The sequence below is a fragment of the Phyllobates terribilis genome, unplaced genomic scaffold (genome assembly GCF_046119375.1).
Source record: "Phyllobates terribilis strain yellow unplaced genomic scaffold, ASM4611937v1 Scaffold_12__6_contigs__length_324123572, whole genome shotgun sequence".
Taxonomy (NCBI): domain Eukaryota; kingdom Metazoa; phylum Chordata; class Amphibia; order Anura; family Dendrobatidae; genus Phyllobates; species Phyllobates terribilis.
Window position 1 is genome coordinate 22,037,774 of NW_027362772.1, and position 22,830 is coordinate 22,060,603.

The 22,830-nt window shown below is 46.8% G+C and overlaps 1 protein-coding gene across 1 annotated transcript; it reads right to left on the reverse strand.

Moving 5' to 3' along the window:
- Window positions 1–1,367: 1,367 nt before the first annotated feature.
- LOC141172952 (mucin-6-like) lies at window positions 1,368–15,358 on the reverse strand. The gene is made up of 5 exons (XM_073657567.1): window positions 15,291–15,358; window positions 14,318–14,381; window positions 7,639–7,677; window positions 2,094–2,141; window positions 1,368–2,015 (listed from the first exon to the last, which is right to left on the reverse strand). Exons 2-5 carry the CDS (start codon window positions 14,352–14,354, stop codon window positions 1,678–1,680), a joined length of 462 nt encoding a protein of 153 aa, XP_073513668.1. The 5' UTR covers window positions 14,355–14,381; window positions 15,291–15,358; the 3' UTR covers window positions 1,368–1,677.
- Between the last annotated feature and the right edge of the window lie 7,472 nt (window positions 15,359–22,830).

Below are 22,830 nucleotides of genomic sequence, written 5' to 3' on the forward strand. Positions count from 1 at the left end.
CCCTCCACGCAGGTGGATTCGGGCGTGCGGTGGCGACTCGCCCGTCCGCACCCCTGGGATCCCTTCATTCCTCGTTCCTGGAGCCTTCTCCGCTCCTCTTCCTTCCTTCTCCCTCTTGCAGGCCTGGGCCTCTGTTACTAGGCCCGCCTCCGGAGCAGAGCTCATGCAGAGCCCCTGCTCCCTGCCACTTCTGCTCAGACTTCTCTGCACTGAACTAAGATGGTGCCCACCTTTTATACTCCCTTCTCAATGCACCCAGGAACTGCTTCCTCCCTGCTCCTGCACTACAGGGTTCCCCTTCCTCAGTGTTCCCTCCCCCCACTCCAGCCAGGGACAGGGACTGTCGTGCCCATCTCAGGGGCATATTGGTCGCCCTGCCCCACGGCAATGTGGTGTAATGCATGCAGGTGTCGGGTCCTGATCCACACTCCATCCTTACCTGAGAGTGAGATATCACACCTCTGGGTGAGGTGCAATACGTCTGTAGCAACCGAGCCCTCAGGGTGCTACAGTTCCATTTATCTTCAGCCTAGGTGACGTATTGCGATACAGGGCCGTGATTTTGGCTATAAAAGGGTCCCCTAGACCCCTACCCCAAGCTCTTTAAGAGAATCATATATGGCGTGCCAGGAGACTCTATGGAATGCTTTCTCAGCATCCAACGAGAGTATCTAATTACAAATTTTTAACTGCATCTAGCCCAGGAAATACTTTGTGCCTAGTAGCAGTGTCTGCTAGTCAGCGGATTATCCCGACTGTTAAGCAAGCTACACCACCTGTAGTTTAGACACTTAATTTTTTCAAAGGAAATGCTTCGGGACCATGTAATACTTAGTGAAGAGCATCAGGAGGCACCCCAAGGCATAGGGGCTGGGACTGGCAGTAGGATGCCTTGCGGTGGACAGCCGAGCTCGATCCTTATAAAAGCTTTTTAACTGCAGCAGCTTTAGTGGACGCTACTGGAGCTGGAATTACCACGGCTGCTGGCATGAGACTTGCCCTCCAATAGATCCTTGTAAATGGATTTAAAGTGTATTCATTCAAATTAGAGAGACAATTTAAATTAAAAAGCTTAGAGCTGCCTCCACCACAGGGGGGCTCGCTCGACCCACCAGCGGACAGGCACCAGTATTGGGAGAGGGGGGCTGGCCGTCAGGGTTCACCGCGGCTCTGGCACAAACCCGGCGACACGGAGGTGGCACGGGCAGGAGCGGACTGGCCGTGTCGGCTTCTCACTTTTTGGATTTTAGAAGGGCATGACATGCCTATATCTGTGTCTCCCCCTCCTTTTACTCCTCCACCTCTTTTATTTTCGCATGACTATATGTACTTGTCACTTTTCCATGTGTTAGTTATGTCTTCTGAGCAGTTTGTCAGCTTTTGGACACCTTTGAAGGTGTTTTCTATGTGTTTCTATGTGTTTTTGTTTGCCTGCCATTGGTTTTAACGGTATTCGAAGGTGTTCGACGAACAGTTCGACGAACAGTTCGGCGAACACACGGGTGTTCGACGAACCGAACCGAACTCGAACACTACGGGGGTGGCTCAACACTACACATGAGCCAATCACTTTATATTCGTCAGACGCCTCAATACGATTGGACGAGATTACTTTAAATGTATCAGGTTTTGATAAGATATACGTGGAAAGGTTTAATTGAGGCAATCGATTTTGGGTCAGTCCTGAGGAAGGACACATTGCTCGCTGTCAGTCATGCGCACGTATCCAGGTTTGCAGAAGCAGCCCATAAAACAAATTTCAGGGCAGGTTGGGTTTGGCTGAAGCATATGTGCACAGGTGTTGGGACTGTCATTGCCACATTCAGCGTAGGTGGTGTTCCCTCTGCAGCAGGCTCCCGGCTCTACACATTCACCATTGTCATTTCTTCTAGTGCCTTCTATGCAGACACAACCCGGCATACACAAAGTAATACATGAAGCACTCATGAAGTTATCGCAGGTTGGTTGACAAGGGACCCCACAATCAGAGTATTCCTCGCCTACTTTACAGGGGGCTGCAAAAGAACTAAAAGTTAAAAAACTGTTCAAGATTAGGAAAACATGTCTGCTTTCTTAAATAAATAAACACTTGCCTGAGGGTGAGCACGATATTGCCGTATTATCATATAGTAATGGAAGCACTGCAATTAAAACATAACATTTATTTGATACATTTAAAACCGTTTCATATTCCACCAAAATGATGCCAACAAGATATACAATGCATTAAATTAAATATAATTAAATCAAAAGGAAAAGGAGATACAACAAAAATGTCTCACAAAGAAAACAAGCTTTTCTAGTATAAAGAAAACATATAATAACAATTTTTTTATAAAAAGACAGTGACTCAATGGAGGGCTGCTGACACATTCCCAGTTTGCACTGTATGAATGTGTCCTTGCCCCCTGACAAAGGCAGGTCCAAAACGCGCGTCGGGGCTGGCTCACTGGTGGTTTGGAGTCCCTGTACATTTTGGTGTCCACATAAGGTATTTTATACTTCAGTATGTACCATCATTATATTTTACCGTTACTTAATATTCACATGCACTTTAGATCGCTCTCTCCACTTGGAGACATATTGGGATAATCTGTCATGTAATTTTATTATGATGATTGATTCTATATGATATACTTATCATGTTTGGCATTGCTCCTTCCCAGCGCGCCTTTCTACATGTTCATTCCTCATATGTATATCCCTGTTTCCCCTTGTTCTATATACAATTATTTAATACATTTTGATACTTTGATTACTTTGGACTATTGATCGTCGTTTTTTTCCTTTTTGTACCATACGAATGTTGTAGTATATTAATTCCTAAAATCTAAGTTTCAATGGAAAATAAAAGGTCAGACATGATTGTTGAAAAGACTTACAAATCTGGTTGTGGTGCAGCCCTGGTGCCCCAATGCACGTTTCACTCAGCTTCATCAGGGGCAGTCAAAATAAAACGTTTAACGCTAAATAGACGAGACACAGATAAAAGGAGCACTGTCCTTAGTGTTGGTTCATATGTGCCTAATTTAATTGTCTTGTAATAAAGAGGCTGGGAAATCAACTATCTCTACAGTCTATACCTCTCACACACAAGCACATTGACTTTTGAACCCAGTCCCTATTTCAAGTCCCTAAGTATCCACCAAAGATGAAAATTGGCCACTGATCAGTTAAATTCTGACAAATGAGATTCTACAAATTGGTCTCCATGAAGAAGCATGTATGGGCGAAACATGTTGGAGACAAATTATATCCACTGAATAGAGACCATGGTCAGGAGGTGATGTGGGGTCACCCTTGTTAGGATGGAGAACCCACTTGGAGTCAACATTGAGGTATAGAATGTAGAAAGTGTTTGGTTCTCAGCCTAGAGAGGAAGTGTCTCAATATACTAGCATCATCATACTATTAACTGTTGTTGTGGGGACTATGTTGGTTGTAAGGGGTACAGGGTGGTAGTAGTGGCGCGGGACTGTAGTTGTTGTGCATTTACATTCTCACCCTGTCCTCCCACAAATAAAAGATAATGTCCTTGTTGTCTGGTGATTTGCATGTAGTGTACAATACTTACAGTTTCCCGGGAAATCTCCGTTTTCTTCAGGAGTTCAGTTGTTGCAGGAAAATAATCATTGTCATACACAGACTCTGTCTCTCTTTTATATAACATAACTTTACTAATCTCCGTTTGTTCAGTTTTAGTCACAGATACAGTCTTTTTGGACATCTCCGTTACAGTTTTCATCCTCTCTTCTGTCCCTTCCTGTCCTCAGAGTTAGTTTCCCCGGTACCACAGCTTTCCAGAACACGATCCTACTCTCCTCAGGTATGTCTCCGTCCGTTCTTCCCTCCTTTGGAGTAGTGAAGGCTGGCTCCATCAGTCCTACTACAGGCCGTAGACCTCGGAAGTTTAGGGAATTTTCCTCAGAGTTGTCCGCTTTATCGTTCCCCAAGTTGCCTAACTCTTTTCCAATCATCCGTCTGTATCTCTATTGACCTTCAGCCCCCAGGGCCCTGATCTTCTCCTCAGTATTCCTCCGGCACAGACTTAACGTTACCAACAGCAACAACTGCTCTGACTCAACTGCTTCCTGACAGGAATAACCGTTGCTCTCCTCTGGCCCAAAGTCATCCGCCTTTTTCAACTGGACCAATCATCAACCGTCTCCGTTGGTTGCTGGGCAAACTTCCCCGTTACTACCCTGCTGCAGTCACTAAACTCCTGTTATCTACCTTGGCTCCTCCTACGCTGGAGCTATTGCTAAACACATTAACTGTTTCTATCCTAAACTATTGTGTCCACCACTGCACTGTACCCAATTCCTAATCTAATACTCTATCTATATCTAACCTATACTGACCCTATATCTAACACATCAGACATTAGGTCACATACATACTTATATATAAGCACAGAGTACAGCAATATGTGCAGAAAGAGGGAATAGGCGCATGACCATCCTGGTCACCCTCTTACATTCCTCCCTCCTAAAACATGGTCGTCCCGACCATGACAACACCTGAAAAAACATCAATGCACATTTAAAACATTTAACTCACATGTTTTTATAAAATGCACATACATATTAATCAGTTCCTCTCGTTGGTCAACCTTGACCTCGGTCCCACTCGGTTGGGACCCCAGAACACAAAGTTCAAGTCTTTTTATTAAGACCAGCCATTTTGACCCACTTTAGAAGTTGCCCTTACACATGGGATAAAAGTCCTTCAACCCGGCATGAACATAGGGTCGTCCGGAAGAACCAAACGTGTCCGACTGACCCTGGTCCCCTTGGTCCTGGGACCCACAAAAAAATGTCCATCACAGACCTGTTGGCCAACAAATAATCCTGACCCGGGTTTACTAAACAAAGGAAGTCCTTTTGTTTTAAAATATAATGGCCCACTGGCCAACTTATATTAGCTCCGAGAGTCCAGGAGCAGTGACCTGGCAAAATCCTCGGGTCATCCTGACAGTTTTCCCCCTGCCTCCTTCTTGCTGGGTACGGTCCCTTTAAGACCTAAGTGTTGCTCAGTAGCTCCTATTGCAAGGTAAAACAAGGACACAGTCCATTAGAGCAGTTGCTCACTGTCCATTTAGTGAGGGATGTTTAACCCTATCCGGATTCAGTCCCATAATCCAGCAGGGGAATGCATAACAGGTTCAAGAACTTGGAGGGAAGGAAAAACAAACAAGAAAGATTTTCTTCTTCCAACTGGGGCCAGACTGGCCAATACTGGAGGTTCCTGGTTTTCACTCAGGGCTCCTGCCCACAGAGACACTGAATAGTCTCTTTTTCTTGGTGCAACTAACAAAACAAGACACACATTTTTTTTTAAAGTGACCGCTTCACTTAGGGATCTCCCTGCGGCCGCCATACTTTATACTGCAGCCTTAAGCTCTCTAGTCACTTCGGATCGCTCCATGACTTGCTGCTCCCTCCCTATCATTCTCACCAGCAATGGCGCCAGCCCGCTCTACTTCAAGCGCACTCCTTTACCGCTCTGCCTCATCTGGGGTGGGAATTCTTCCGTCTCACCTGCCCGTTTCTTAGGAGTCCCATCCCGTTCTCCATTGAGTCGTAGCAATCGGTGGGGTTTCTTTTACTTCCGCTGCGCCCACTGGGGCGGGCACCACTCATGATGGGTGGTCTTCTGGGCACAGGCCACTGCACAAGCCAGACAGATTTTCGTGCCATTTTAAGTTAAGAACGTCCACAATGGGCGGAGCTATCGCCAGCCTCTGCACTATCATCCGCCATTTTTGAATTTCCAACGGCCGCCATTTTGGGACTTCTAACGGCCACCATATTGGGACTTCTAATGGCTACCATTTTTGGACTTCAAACGGCCACCATTTTAACTGTTTCAGAGGTTCCTCCACACTCTATATGCGAGGACTCTGAATCCTGCCGACTACACCAATTTTGTAAGGGGTACAGGGTGGTAGTAGTGGCGAGGGACTGTAGTTGTTGTGCATTTACATTCTCACCCTGTCTGCCCACAAATAAAGATAATGTCCCGGTTGTCTGGTGATTTGAATGTAGTGTACAACACTTACAGTTTCCCGGTAAATCTCCGTTTTCTTCAGGAGTTCATTTGTTGCAGGCAAATAATCATTGTCATACACAGACTCTGTCTCTCTTTTATATAACATAACTTTACTAAACTCCGTTTGTTCAGATTTAGTCACAGATACAGTCTTTTTGGACATCTCCGTTACAGTTTTCATCCTCTCTTCTGTCCCTTGCTGTCCTGTCCTCAGAGATTGCTTCCCCGGTACCACAGCTTCCCAGAACACGATCTTACTCTCCTCAAGTATGTCCCCGTCTGTTCTCCCCTCCTTGGGAATAGTGAAAGCTGGCTGCATCAGTCCTTCTACAGGTCTAAGACCTCGGACGTTTAGGGAATTTTCCTCAGAGTTGTCCACTTTATCGTTCCCCAAGCTGTCTAACTCTTTTCCAATCATCTGTCTGTATCTCTATTTGCCTTCAGCCCCCAGGGCCCTGAACTTCTCCTCAGTCTTCCTCCAGCTCAGACTTAACGTTACCAACAGCAACAACTGCTCTGACTCAACTGTTTACTGACAGGGATAACTGTTGCTCTCCTCTGGCCCAAAGTCATCCCCCTTTTTCAACTGGACCAATCATCAACTGTCTCCGTTGCTGGGCAAACTTCCCAGTTACTACCCTGCTGCAGTCACTAAACTCCTGTTAAATACCCTGGCTCCTCCTACACTAGAGCTATTGCTAAGCACATTAACTGTTTCTATCCTAAACTATTGTGTCCACCACTGCACTATACCCAATTCCTAATCTAATACTCTATCTATATCTAACCTATACTGACCCTATAACTAATACATCAGATATTAGGTCACATATATACTCATATATAAACACAGAGTACATCAATATGTGCAGAAAGAGGGAAGAGGTGCATGACAGTCCTGGTCACCCTCTTACATTCCTCCCTCCTAAAACATGGTCGTCCCGACCATGACAACACCTGTAAAAACATCAATGCACATTTAAAACATTTAACTCACATGTTTATATAAAATGCACTCCAGAATAATACATTTCAATCAGTTCCTTTCATTGGTCAACCTTGACCTCGGTCCCACTTGGTTGGGATCCCGGAACACAGAGTTTAAGTCTTTTTATTAAGATCAGCCATTTTGGCCCACTTTAGAAGTTGCACTTACATACAGGGGCAAAAGTCCTTCAACCCGACATGCACATCGACCTTCAACCCAGCATGTGCAGAAAGAGGGAAGAGGCGCATGACCGTCCTGGTCACCCTCTTACATTGGTGACCACCAATATGCTCTTATAGGGGTTTTTCTTTAGAGTCTTGCATTTATAGACTCCAAGCGTTTCCTACCCTTGGTTGTTCACCTACATATAAGTCCTACAAAACCCCACTGGTGACTGGGGGAAGGGATGTGACAACTATTCCGATCACCTGTTGTTATTTACGCCCATCTGCTACGTACTAACAGACTGCAGAGTCCAGTATACAAAACCTCCATATGGATTAGGTAAACCCCAACACCTATACAGTATCTGCACTGAAACAATTAAGAATATCGCCTAGAACAACGATAGGATACAATGTAGTCGTCTTCATACTGACCGGCTGCTGATCCTGCTGTTATCACCATGAGGAGCACACCTGCAAAATAAAGACTGAAAACTCTTGGTCTGTATCATGAAAAGTCAACAAGAGCTAAATAATAAGAGGAACTGGAGGATAATATTGTCAGCATGAAATGATGGCTGTAGTGCCTGAAATGGGGGTCTTTAACTTCAAGAAACCTAATTTAGCCTTAGCTAAGTATCCACAGCGCTGCAATGTTAATTTGGGAGTAGCTATGAGACAACAGACTATATCATTCACTCCGGAGCATTGACCGGGCTATTGCCCATCAGGATCCAGATGAGACATTCCCCCTAACCTTTGGAGCTATAGTCTCTTATGGGAAGATCTATGTTCTCATTACAGTACTAAGCTACCGGTTATTTCTATAGGGTGTTACAATGGAGATGGGTTAATCAATTTCATTTGTGAGTTGCACCTTGGGATTTGTGATATTACTTTTAGGCACCAGCTTGCACTGTATAACCTAACTTTGCTTCAGAAACATGTAAAAGCAGGTTTTCGTTCCATACAGCTGACTGTATGTTCTTGAGATTGTGCTGAGACTTCCTGCTGTGAAAGGAGAAACAAGGGGAAAAAAAGGAACCGACCATAAAGTCCAAAATACCAGATGTAGTGAATAATATATTTATTGGTAACAGGTGACAATAATGTATAGCAGATCAAATACAATAATTAAAAACATCTAAAAAACAGGGGCGCGTATCCGGATGGTGTGCAAAATACATGTGGGAAAATATTAATGTACATAAAGTGCACAGTATTGCAGTATATATAAATATAATAAATAGTATATGTAAGTGCTAGTGTAGCACCCTGAGGGTTCGGCTGCTACAGGGGTATTGCACCTCAACCCAGAGGTGTGATATTCCACTCCCGGGTAAGGAAGGAGTGTGGAACTGAGCTCGGTAGGCTGCATGCACTACACACATCCCATTTCCGAGGAGCAGACCGACGGTACTCCCACTTAGAAATGTGCAGGTACGACCGAGTCTGTTCCTGGCTGGAGTGGGAGGGGGGTGGTACATCCCAAGTAGTGTAGGGGCAGATAGGGGGAGCAGCCTGGGTAAAGTTAGGAGCTCATTGGGTGCTGGTCACCTGAGCTCACACATAGAGGGTGTATATAAGGTGGGCACCAACAGAGAACAAGTGAGATGCAGAGAACAAGTCAGGAGCAGAGAAGAAGGAAAGACCCAGAGTGAGAGAGGAGAAGAGAGAGACCCAGAGGCACAGAAGAACAGGACTCTAAGATCCCAAATTAAAACCCCGGGTGAAGAGTCGGCATCAGGGTACCGGAACCCAAGCTGGTGGGGGTAAAAACATTCCCCAGCCAGAGACCGGAGACCGTGGGCAGCGTTTGCCACGGTCACCCACCACATCCACCCCGAAGGCACACCACATGAAGGGTCAGGGAACCCAGGGCCAAGGGTGTCCCAACAGAAGGCCCGAGGGAGCTGGACCTAGGTGGATCACTGGTGGGGACGGCCAGTGAACGGGACAGAAGGAGAGCTCAGGGCCACGCTCCGGACTTGTTTGGGGGTTGGCTGGATCCAGGACCTGGTGGACGCAGCACGGCTCGGGTGGTCACTCGGAGCTGGAGTGACCAGTACAACATCTGCAGTAAGTAAACACCCTTAACTGCACAACCCGACTCTGTCTTCACTGCCGTCTGCACTACACCACCACAACCCCCATCCTCTGCACCTGTTCCCCCTGAGGCTATACCCCACCCGTTGGGGGTTATCCCATCTCAAGCTGCACCTGCACCATCAGCCTCAGCGGACCCTGCTGCAGCGGCGGCCACAGTGACCGCATCACAACGGGTGGCGTAGTCGACACAAAAGAACTCTTAATAACATCTGTAGGACTGCCACATAACACTGAGCTTGACACCCTGGGCACGGGGCCGGGTCACAGCCGCTCGGAGACTACAACCTCCCATCTGATCCGGTGCCGGGTATTCCCCTCAAAAAGGAATATGTCCCAGGGGGCGCGTCAACTTTGGCGTAGCCGGCAGGATTACGTGCCCGCAACACCCGGGTACTGCGTGCCTGAAGAAAAGTGCAAGTTTACCTCAGAAAGAAGTCTCCCGCCGGTTCCGGAGGGTCCACGCCATCGGACCCCATCACAGGTCGTTTCCCGCCGATTGTCCGCCATTTCCAGCTTGTTCCCGCCATCTGCAGAGTTTCCCGCCACTGGGCGACGCTTCCCGCCAAATCCGAAGATTTCCCGCCTTGGAAGAGCAGCGGACGCCATTATGGGCGTGCCAAAGGAGGGCGAGAGGCCACCTCCCATCGTGGGCCGGGACAGAAAATGGCGCCAAAAGTGGAAACCGCCCCCACCAACAGAGACTGTGATGCTGGAGGTGTCTGTCAGCGTGAAAGAACTACCCCTGGAGCTGACAGTCACCGAGTTGCCCCGGGACCGCCCTCGAAGTGGGAGGAGACGAGAGAAAAGAACGAAGATGGGTGCCGCCTGGAGCAGTCTGGAGCGAGCGCACCCGGAGGCAGGAAGCCTGGAGAGGAGCAGCAGAAAAGCTCACCCGGAGATGTCCAGAGAGCAGAGCAGCACCGGCCCGCTGGCCAGGAGCCTGCTGGAAGAAGAGCAGAGCAGCACCGACCCGTTGGTCAGGAGCCTGCTGGACACCACGACCCCACTAGGCCTAGTGGAGGTCCTTGCACAGCTCCCCCGAGACCGGGAGTGTGCACAGACTGCCCTGGAGGGCCTCGCACGGAGGATGGCCCGGGTACAGCGCGAGATATTGGCGGAATGGAGCCGGGAGATGGCCCAGCAAGCTGAGACCTGTCAGCGGAGCACGCCACCCAAGATGAGGAAACAGACCGCCTCTGAGGATGGCGCGGGAGGACCAAAGGCCGGAGACGCCGCCGAGAAGGGAGCCGAACGCATGGAGGCAGGTAAAGGGGACGTCTATACCCCAAGCCGGGACACCGCTTACCTGCCCCAGCTCCCCGTCGCAGAGCCCGAAAGTCCCCCTGCTGTGCCCGAAAACGCCATGTCACCGACGCAGACTAGGCCCCAACCGGAAGCCGCCGCCGCGACCCCTGTGACGTCACACGCCTCGATCCCGAGCGTGACCAAGCAGGAAGTACCACCAGCCTGGTCGCAAGGCCTAGTACCCCCGGGCGCCGCAATACCAACAGCGCCCCCTACCTCCGCGGAGCCTCCGGCCTGGTCGCAAGGCCAGGTAGCCCAGGGTGCCGCCGTCCTAACGGTGCCCTTCACCTTCCAGGTGCCCCAGGCCTGGCCGCAAGGCCTGGGCAACCCGGGCGCCACCACCACCGCGCCCGCACCCGTAAAACCAAGGGTGCCGCGTCTGGGAGAGGACTTGTTTGCCCAGCACACGTGGCCGGACGGGCAGCCTTTCATCTGGCCCCAGAAATATTACGAACTGGAGCACCAGAGGAGGGTTGGGGCCATGTGTGCACCCCTGATTCCGGCTCCGAAGCCCGTGATAAGGATCTCGCCTCCTCTGGAAGAAGCCCAATTTGAGTGGGACCCCACCGGAGAAGACCTAATGGGGTTCACTCAAGAAACCAGGGCAGCTGCAGCAGAGCGTGCTGAGTGTTGCCGACAGCAGCTCGAAGAGTTCGCACGGGAGCGGAGAGAGAGGCGGGTCCGGGAACAACAGGCCCAAGTACGGAGCGCCGAGCAGAAGAGCCGGACCAGGAGGGACCCCCGTGCAGCGCATTGTCCCCGCACCATCGGGACAGTGATCAAGTTCAACCAGCAGCATGGGTGGGGCTTCATCAGAGACCACAACACCCCCGGCGACGTTTTTGTAACGCGCAGAGACGTTGAGTCCCATCTGCCGGAGGGGCACAGAGGTCGTGACCTTTATATCGGGGACGAGGTCACCTTCACCCGGCACAAGTGTGCCAAAGGACCTTACGCCCTCCACGTACATCGCCTGACAGAGGAGGAGCTGCGATGTGAGGAGGAAGAGCAAGAGGACCCGGACGGGTCTGAAGTTACCACCAGCTATAAGCAAAGAGCAGGAGGAAGACGCCGTTGAGTGCGGCAGAGCAGGTGCTGTAAATAAGTTACCCGATCGGGGTATAAAGAAACTGAAACTGTTGTTGCTAATATAGTCCCCGTTGGGACCAGCTGAGTGAACTGTTTACCCGTTAACCCCTTAATCCCACAGGCTGAGGACTGTGAGCAGCCATTCCCTTTCCCTCCTTACCTGGCCGAGGACTGGGAGCGGCCAACTTCCCCTGTGTGTAGTTGCGCTTACTGGAGCGCCCCCTGCCGGTTTTGTAGAAAACCAGTTTTTCTAAGAGACTGTCGCACTTTTTCCCGGACACACGTTGCACAGTGTCCGGAGGAGGAGGAACCAGGAGCCTGAGACGACGAGAAAGTTTTATCTGCTAAGATATGTTATTTATATAGTGTTTTATATGTTTTATATGTTTATATGAAAATTTTGTATGTTTTTGGTGATGTTTTATGTCTTACAGCCCGAGGACGTGCTGTGATTTACCAGGGGGGAATGTAGCACCCTGAGGGTTCGGCTGCTACAGGGGTATTGCACCTCAACCCAGAGGTGTGATATTCCACTCCCGGGTAAGGAAGGAGTGTGGAACTGAGCTCGGTAGGCTGCATGCACTACACACATCCCATTTCCGAGGAGCAGACCGACGGTACTCCCACTTAGAAATGTGCAGGTACGACCGAGTCTGTTCCTGGCTGGAGTGGGAGGGGGGTGGTACATCCCAAGTAGTGTAGGGGCAGATAGGGGGAGCAGCCTGGGTAAAGTTAGGAGCTCATTGGGTGCTGGTCACCTGAGCTCACACATAGAGGGTGTATATAAGGTGGGCACCAACAGAGAACAAGTGAGATGCAGAGAACAAGTCAGGAGCAGAGAAGAAGGAAAGACCCAGAGTGAGAGAGGAGAAGAGAGAGACCCAGAGGCACAGAAGAACAGGACTCTAAGATCCCAAATTAAAACCCCGGGTGAAGAGTCGGCATCAGGGTACCGGAACCCAAGCTGGTGGGGGTAAAAACATTCCCCAGCCAGAGACCGGAGACCGTGGGCAGCGTTTGCCACGGTCACCCACCACATCCACCCCGAAGGCACACCACATGAAGGGTCAGGGAACCCAGGGCCAAGGGTGTCCCAACAGAAGGCCCGAGGGAGCTGGACCTAGGTGGATCACTGGTGGGGACGGCCAGTGAACGGGACAGAAGGAGAGCTCAGGGCCACGCTCCGGACTTGTTTGGGGGTTGGCTGGATCCAGGACCTGGTGGACGCAGCACGGCTCGGGTGGTCACTCGGAGCTGGAGTGACCAGTACAACATCTGCGGTAAGTAAACACCCTTAACTGCACAACCCGACTCTGTCTTCACTGCCGTCTGCACTACACCACCACAACCCCCATCCTCTGCACCTGTTCCCCCTGAGGCTATACCCCACCCGTTGGGGGTTATCCCATCTCAAGCTGCACCTGCACCATCAGCCTCAGCGGACCCTGCTGCAGCGGCGGCCACAGTGACCGCATCACAACGGGTGGCGTAGTCGACACAAAAGAACTCTTAATAACATCTGTAGGACTGCCACATAACACTGAGCTTGACGCCCTGGGCACGGGGCCGGGTCACAGCCGCTCGGAGACTACAACCCCCCATCTGATCCGGTGCCGGGTATTCCCCTCAAAAAGGAATATGTCCCAGGGGGCGCGTCACTAGTGCTTCAAAGGTTCTCCTAAATTATGTGTAAAATATATAATATAAAGTAAATCAATGTCAGTATCTTCGCATATGTGCGATGGCACAATATGTTTTGCACATGAATATGTTAAAGGGGGTGAAAGAAAAAACCTGCAATAATCAATAACTGCAAAAAATCATCTGCACTGGAGCCACAGCAAGTCAATGTGCATATATTAAAATACAGGTATATAGACATAATTGGCATGTATCAAAAGTAAAAATTACTTACAAATAGTATGCTAAATTGCTCCCACAGACCGGACCGCGTCCACCCCGACGCGCGTTTCGGCAAGCGCCTTCGTCAGACGATGATTGATTGATTATTGCAGGTTTTTTCTTTCCCCCCCCTTTAACATATTCATGTGCAATACATATTGTGCGATCGCACATATGCGAAGATACTGACATTGATTTACTTTATATTATATATTTTACACATAATTTAGGGGAACCTTTGAAGCACTAGCACTTACATATACTATTTATTATATTTATATATACTGCAATTCTGTGCACTTTATGTACATTAATATTTTCCCACATGTATTTTGCACACCATCCGGATACGCGCCCCTGTTTTTTAGATGTTTTTAATTATTGTATTTGATCTGCAATACATTATTGTCACCTGTTACCAATAAATATATTATTCACTACATCTGGTATTTTGGACTTTATGGTCGGTTCCTTTTTTTCCCCCTGTTTCTCGTTATGTTTTTCCGACTGTCCTTTTCGCTTATGCTGGTCCTTTATTCTGGTTGGTACAATAATATATATATATATATATATATATATATATATATATAAATTTCTATCTAACACCTCCAGAAGCACATCTCTTTAGGCATCCTTGTATTGTGATATTACTGCTGTGAAAGGGGAGAGCGAGCTGCAAGAGTCTGAAATAATTGTACATGCTACTCACTCAAGGAGGACAGCAGAACCACAGATGTTCGCACCATGTTTAGCGATGATGTTCCTCCTTTTTCCTATAAATTATGAATTGATTTGATTAGATAGAGAGAATTAATTCAACACAGATCTCACATCCAGCCTATATTACTGGGATAGACACATAGACCTCACATCCAGCCTATATTACTGGGAGAGACACACAGACCTCACATCCAGCCTATATTACTGGGAGAGCCACACACAGAGATCATATCCAGCCTATATTACTGGGAGAGAGAGACACACCTCACATCCAGCCTATATTACTGGGGGATATACACAGACCTGACATCCAGCCTATATTACTAAGAGGACACAGACATCTCATCCAGCCTATATTACTGGGAGAGACACACACACCAGACTTCCAACCTATTTTACTGGGAGGTACACACAGATCTCACATCCAGCCTATATTGCTGAGAGGTATTCATGATACCAGGTATAAAATTCTAGAAGTGCGCTGTCATCAAAGGATAATTAAGAGAATGTGATGAATCCAGTTGCAATACAGATACACAACCAGGTTTTCAGTTTGAAACCATCTTTGTAACCAGCATAGGAAGAGACGCAGAAGTCATCCATTAGAGGTGAACGTATACACCCACGCTTTATACACTCTTGCTATACGCAAACACAATCCATCTGAAGAAAGTGCCACCATCCACTTCTATTATATAGATATTACTGAGAGGGACATTCCCATAAGAAAACTTAAGATAACAACTGACAATTCCTCATTTCTTTGCAAGGACTTTCTGATCTACCCACACACTGGGTTGTTCAGACTTTACATGGCATTGTGTAAACCAGTCCCAAAGTAAGGCCCCATTGAGATGATAGCTATGGGGGTTATCCCTGTTCTACGTGTTTCGGACATGTCCTTGTATTGGGACAATACGATTCTATTTCATTTGGATTATGGTAGAAGGTTTGGTACATACCAGGATAATGCACGGAGTAAGGTCTTCTACTGATGCAGGAATCCTACAAGTGCACCATCTTATATACATGCTATGTGTGTTCTGGGTGTGATCTAATAGTGGGTCATTATGGATCTTGGGTGTCACCTGATAATCTGCAGGTGAATGTGTCAACGAAGTATTAGAGAAACATCATAAATATTTATAATATTGGACAATTGTGACATTTTATTCAAATAACATCATTCCTTACTCTGACTTTAGCACGTCAGACCGCACGTCATATATATAAAATAATATACATAAATATTTATATACACATATATCTCAATAACAAAAGTTAAGAGTGCGTTCATTATTTGCACCACTCTTCCTAGAATCCCGCCTTCCTGGTCACCAAGGGTCTCAATAATATGAGTAAACTCTATAAAAGTGTAGACAACCCAATACGACAACATAACGATTGCTGAGTAGGAAATATGTAGCCTGAAGAAGTGTATATAGGGCAAAACGCTTTAGTGAGGAGATAGAGGTCCAGTCACCTGGAAAGATGCCAATGGGAATCGCTATGGAATTGCTCCATTTGCCAAAAAAATGTCAGCTTCCAGTTGCTGGTGGACACAGAAGCAACATTGGAACTTTTCAGAAACTTATTAGAACTTTCCTAACATTACGCTGGTGATACAGAAGCAACATTGGAACTTTTCAGAAACTTATTGGAACTTTCCCAACATTGGGCTGGTGATACAGAAGCAACATTGAAACTTTTCAGGAACTTATTAGAACTTTCCTAACATTACGCTGGTGATACAGAAGCAACATGGGAACTTATTGGAACTTTCCTAACATTGCGCTGGTAATACAGAAGCAACATTGGAACTTTTCAGGAACTTATTAGAACTTTCCTAACATTACGCTGGTGATACAGAAGCAACATGGGAACTTATTGGAACTTTCCTAACATTGCGCTGGTGATACAGAAGCAACATTGGAACTTATTGGAACTTTCCTAACATTGCACTGGTGATACAGAAGCAACATTGGAACTTTTCAGAAACTTATTGGAACTTTCCAAACATTGCACTGGTGATACAGAAGCAACATTGGAACTTTTCAGGAACTTATTGGAACTTTCCTAACATTGTGCTGGTGATACAGAAGCAACATTGGAACTTTTCAGGAACTTATTAGAACTTTCCTAACATTACGCTGGTGATACAGAAGCAACATGGGAACTTATTGGAACTTTCCTAACATTGCGCTGGTGATACAGAAGCAACATTGGAACTTATTGGAACTTTCCTAACATTGCACTGGTGATACAGAAGCAACATTGGAACTTTTCAGAAACTTATTGGAACTTTCCAAACATTGCGCTGGTGATACAGAAGCAACATTGGAACTTTTCAGGAACTTATTGGAACTTTCCTAGCATTACGCTGGTGGATACAGAAGCAACATTGGAACTTTTTAGAAACTTACTGGAACTTTCCTAACATTGCGCTGGTGATACAGAAGCAACATTGGAACTTTTCAGAAACTTATTGGAACTTTCCAACATTGCACGGATGATACAGAAGCAACTTTGGAACTTTTCAGGAACTTATTAAAACTTTCCTAACATTGTCTGCATGAGATTTGTTGCTAGTTGTTGATTCCCTGAATTGACTGTTGATGTCATCAATATCAAAGTCATGGATTGATTTAGGGAGGCATTTAATTGAGAGAGCAAGAAAAAAAAAATTTGGGGGGAGAAAATATTTTTTTTTTTTTTTTAAAAAAAAAAGCAAACAAAAAAGGTCCCAGACCAGACACATGGAAGCATGCACGCTCCTGAAGTCTCACCCCTCCTCTGCAGTTCACGGAACGAACCCAAACCGGAGCGGTGAATGTTATTGTGATACAAATTGTAGTGTGATTTGTTAAATTGCTTATATTTTTTCTTTGGATTTTTCCATATATATATATATATATACAGTACAGACCAAAAGTTTGGACACACCTTCTCATTTAAAGATTTTTCTGTATTTTCTTGACTATGAAATTTGTACATTCACACTGAAGGCATCAAAACTATGAATTAACACATGTGGAATTATATACTTAACAAAAAAGTGTGAAACAACTGAAAATATGTCTTATATTCTAGGTTCTTCAAAGTAGCCACCTTTTGCTTGGATGACTGCTTTGCACACTCTTGGCATTCTCTTGATGAGCTTCAAGAGGTAGTCACCGGAAATGGTTTTCACTTCACACGTGTGCCCTGTCAGATTTATTAAGTGGGATTTCTTGCCTTATGAATGGGGTTGGGAACATCAGTTGTGTTGTGCAGAAGTCTGGTGGATACACAGCTGATAGTCCTACTGAATAGACTGTTAGCTGCTTTTTTCTTGCCATAATACAAATTCTAAGTAAAGAAAAATGAGTGGCCATCATTACTTTAAGAAATTACGGTCAGTCAGTCCGAAAAATTGGGCAAACTTTGAAAGTGTCCCCAAGTGCAGTTGCAAAAACCATCAAGCGCTACAAAGAAACTGGCTCACATGAGGACTGCCCCAGGAAAGGAAGACCGAGATTTACCTCTGCTTCTGAGGATAAGTTTATCCGAGTCACCAGCCTCAGAAATCGCAGGTTAACAGCAGCTCAGATTAGAGACCAGGTCAATGCCACACAGAGTTCTAGCAGCAGACACATCTCTACAACTGTTAAGAGGAGACTTTGTGCAGCAGGCCTTCGTGGTAAAATAGCTGCTAGGAAACCACTGCTAAGGACAGGCAACAAGCAGAAGAGACTTGTTTGGGCTAAAGAACACAAGGAATGGACATTAGACCAGTGGAAATCTGTGCTTTGGTCTGATGAGTCCAAATTTGAGATCTTTGGTTCCAACCACCGTGTTTTTGTGCGACGCAGAAAAGGTGAACGGATGGACTCTACATGCCTGGTTCCCACCGTGAAGCATGGAGGAGGAGGTGTGATGGTGTGGGGGTGCTTTGCTGGTGACACTGTTGGGGATTTATTCAAAATTGAAGGCATACTGAACCAGCATGGCTACCACAGCATCTTGCAGCGGCATGCTATTCCATCCAGTTTGCGTTTAGTTGGATCATCATTTATTTTTCAACAGGACAATGACTCCAAACACACCTCCAGGCTGTGTAAGGGCTATTTGACCAAGAAGGAGAGTGATGGGGGGCTACGTCAGATGACCTGGCCTCCACAGTCACCAGACCTGAACCCAATCGAGATGGTTTGTGGTGAGCTGGACCGCAGAGTGAAGGCAAAAGGGCCAACAAGTGCTAAGCATCTCTGGGAACTCCTTCAAGATTGTTGGAAGACCATTTCCGGTGACTACCTCTTGAAGCTCATCAAGAGAATGCCAAGAGTGTGCAAAGCAGTCATCAAAGCAAAAGGTGGCTACTTTGAAGAACCTAGAATATAAGACATATTTCCAATTGTTTCACACTTTTTTGTTAAGTATATAATTCCACCTGTGTTAATTCATAGTTTTGATGCCTTCAGTGTGAATGTACAATTTTTAAAGTCATGAAAATACAGAAAAATCTTTAAATGAGAAGGTGTGTCCAAACTTTTGGTCTGTACTGTATATATATATATATATATATATATATATATATATATCTGGATTGGATCTCGTATATAATATGATGCAGGAGCATCTGCTGGATAATAATTGGGGCATGTGTTAATAAAAATGAAGTAAAGTGATTTGATGGTGTAATTTCGATTGTCTCATGAATTTTGGATCTACATTGACTAAAATATTTGTATGTACTGGTAATGAATTGTTTGTAAATTGGTAAATTGTAGGGGAGATAAAAACTAATAATCGGTGTATTAATGTTACTTGCCACTACAATGATAATGTTAATTCTCAGATAGAATGATTTGCACATATGAACGGCCCCCAAACCGGAGCACTTTAGGAGCATCTGGGACTGTGTCTGGTCTGGGACTTGTTTTGTATTTTTTCTGATTTTTTTTTTACAACATTTTTTTTGATTTTTTTTTTCAAAAATTTTTTTTTTGTTGTTGCTGCCCATCACAAAAATTAAATGCCTCTCTAAATTTATTTTTAGATTTCTTGTAGAAACTCCACACAGTAGATAATCACAGATTTTGACACAATAGTCATTTTGCTAACATAGGCTTCCAGCTCACATCTAGTGATGATTTTTAAAATTTGAACAAAGGCATCTCACCTTATTGGTAAGAAATATATGTGTAACATCCCTGGTGGCGTGCTTGCATGGTGCACCACCTCCCACCATGCAAGACCGCAATCTTACCTGTCAGTCCATGCTGCACTCTTTGCTTCAGTACCTGCTCTGTCCATGTCTCTTGTCTGATTGCTTAGGGCGTCGGCACGGCTTTCTGCTTGTTTCTTATAGCTACTGTGTGCACAGTCCTAATGCGTCCCCAGCCTATTGCTGTGAGTCACTGGATAGTTAAACTACCTCCACCCAGTAGGAGGTGCCTGAGAAACACTTTTTTACAGTCTGTTCTGTGCAACAATGAGCTGCCAGGTCCTGTCCTGACTCTAGTCTGTCTGCCACCCTGGGGGCTGAGTACCCAGGGCCTCTACCTGTACCTGTGACTTCTAGTCTGTTTCCGCCACCCTGGGGGCTGAGTTCCCAGGCTCGTTCCTGTATCTTGTTCCCGGTTCAGTTCCTGTCTGAACAGTGTCCTAGCCCGTTACCTGTTTGCCTCTATATCCGAACCTTCCCTTTTCCTGCAGTGTCTGTACCTGCACCTAACTCCAACTCGTTGTCTCTGTACTTCTGTTTGTGAGTTTTGTGTCCACTCGCTACTTCATTGTAAGTACCTTGTGTGTATCTGGTTATGCTTGTCCCCTTTCCCTATCTCCATATCTACCTCCTTCTAACCATCTTCCTGTATTTTCCAGTCTGTTCCATGTGAACAGAGCCCTGTCCTGTCTGCCTGCAACTTCTGCTCTGTTCTGCTCTGCTCGTTCACCGCACCCGTGGTTCCGCTCTGCTCGTTCACCACACCTGCGGTTCCGCTCTCCTTGTTCACCGCTGTGGCGGTTTTGCTCCGCTCTGCTTGTTCACCGCTGTGGCGGTTTTGCTCCGCTCTGCTTGTTCACCGCTGTGGCGGTTTTGCTCCGCTCTGCTTGTTCACCGCTGTGGCGGTTTTGCTCCGCTCTGCTAGTTCACCGCGCCTGCGGTTTTGCTCCACTCTGCTTGTTCACCGCACCTGCGTTTTTGCTCCACTCTGCTTGTTCACCGCACCTGCGGTTTAGCTCCGCTCTGCTTGTTCTCCGCACCTGCGGTTTTGCTCCGCTCTGCTAGCTCACCGCACCTGCAGTTTTGCTCCGCTCTGCTTGTTTGCCGCACCTGCGGTTTTGCTCCGCTCTGCTTGTTCGCTGCACCTCCAGTTTTGCTCTGCTCTGCTTGTTCGCCGCACCTGCGGTTTTGCTCCGCTCTGCTTGTTCACTGCGCCTGCAGTTTTGCTCCGCTCTGCTTGTTCACCGCACCTGCGTTTTTGCTCCACTCTGCTTGTTCACCGCAACTGCTGTTTTGCTCCGCTCTGCTTGTTCTCCACACCTGTGGTTTTGCTACGCTCTGCTTGCTCACCGCACCTGTGGTTTTGCTATGCTCTGCTGTTCACCGCATCTGCGGTTTCGCCCTGCTCTGTTTGCTCACGGCTCTGGCGGTTCTGCTCTGCTTGTTCACCGCATCTGCGGTTTCGCTTTGCTCTGCTGTCCACCGCACCTGCGGCTCCTTTCCTGTGTCCCAGTCTGAATTGGTCCCTATCCTATCTGTGTTCCTACCTTCCAGTACCCGCCTGTCTGCATACCAGCCATGCCCACCTGTCTGCATGCCAGCCGAGCCTGCCAATCCCCTCCTGTTTGCATACCAGCCGTGCCTGCCAATACCCACCTGTCTTCATACCAGCCGTGCCAGCCAGTACCCACCTGTCTGTATACCAGCCTAACCTGCCTGTTCCTGCATTCCCCGGTGTGGGTCAACAGCTGTGACCGGAGTCTGACCTGGAGTAGCACCTGGTCCCTCTGCTCGGTTCCTCCCTGGTTCATGGAGTCGACTGAGCCGCCGTGTGACCTTGGTCGGACCGAGTTGATACTTAGTTACACCCCTCCAGGCACTCCTCGGTTCATGGTACAGTGGGATCACTAATCACGCTCACGCCCGTCAGTCCGGTCGCGAGCGTAACAATATGTATATATAAGTCCACATATATTCATCAACTATACTCCAGACTCCATAACAGAGAGAAGGAGTAGATGTCAGTTGGGTGTTACCTCTGAGGGTGACCCCATCTACAAGTATAGATGCTGGGTATAAGAGTTCAGTCAAACTTAAGGTCCCATACACACAGGATGAAGACTCTATGAGCAGAAACGCGTTGTCTGATCCTTTTTTAAAGACCCCCTTCTCCCTCCCCTTTTTTGTATGTCCATGTTCCTTATGTGTATTAATCCCTTGTGGAATATGCTCCATTTGATTCCACCATATTTCGAAGATTCAATTATTTTTTTGGTTACTCTTTCTTCCACGGGAGAGCCTCCAGAATCCATTTGTCTCAATATTAATAATCTCATATGTTAACCACTTCAAGCACCCTGAAATACATGTACAATTGTACATCAGTGTCAAGGTGCAGGTGTATGGAGCGGGTTTAGGAACAGAGCCTGCTCCATGCCGAGCAGATTATACAGCAGTCCTATGTCAATTGCCAAATAACAGATAATCACTAGTGTTGATTGAGCACTAAAATGCTTGGGTGCTCGAAGCTCGGACAGAGCTCACCATGATACTCGGGTGCTCGACGTAAGCAACGAGCCCAATGTTAGTCTATGGAAGACCCGAGCATTTTTGCGGCGGCACCACCGGCTGTCTGTAGAAAGCCTAAAAAGTGCCCAAAACGATAGTGACAGTGCTCAAATGACATGGGGACAGCATGGGGATCACCCCAGGAAGCATTTCTGACCCCCCGGTCACTGCTGTCAACAACGTGGTCAGAGGTATTAAGCCACTTTTACGGGCTCACAATAAAACGTTCAAAAACAAAACTGAAACTGTTTTCCTGTGAAATATGTTAAGGAACTTCCTTTCCAGGGAAAAGACTTGTGTATAAGGTAAAGTAAATAACCAAAAACAAAAATACTCCTCCACTAGTGTTGAGCCACCCCCGTAGTGTTCGGGTTCGGTTCGGTTCATCGAACACCGTTAAAACCAGTGGCAGGCAAACAAAAACACATAGAAACACATAGAAAACACATAGAAAACACCTTCAAAGGTGTCCAAAAGCTGACAAACTGCTCAGAAGACTCAACTAACACATGGAAAAGTGACAAGTACACACAGTCATGCGAAAAGAAAGAGGTGGAGGAGTAAAAGGAGGAGGAGACAAAGATATAGGCATGTCATGACCTTTTAAAATCAAGAAAGGCTGGAGTAAAAATCTAAAATCAGCCTACCAACACCCAGACGTTGTGACAAGAAAATTAAAAAAGAAATATCTTTAGGTAGAGTGGCTGTTCCATTCAGAACACTTTCCT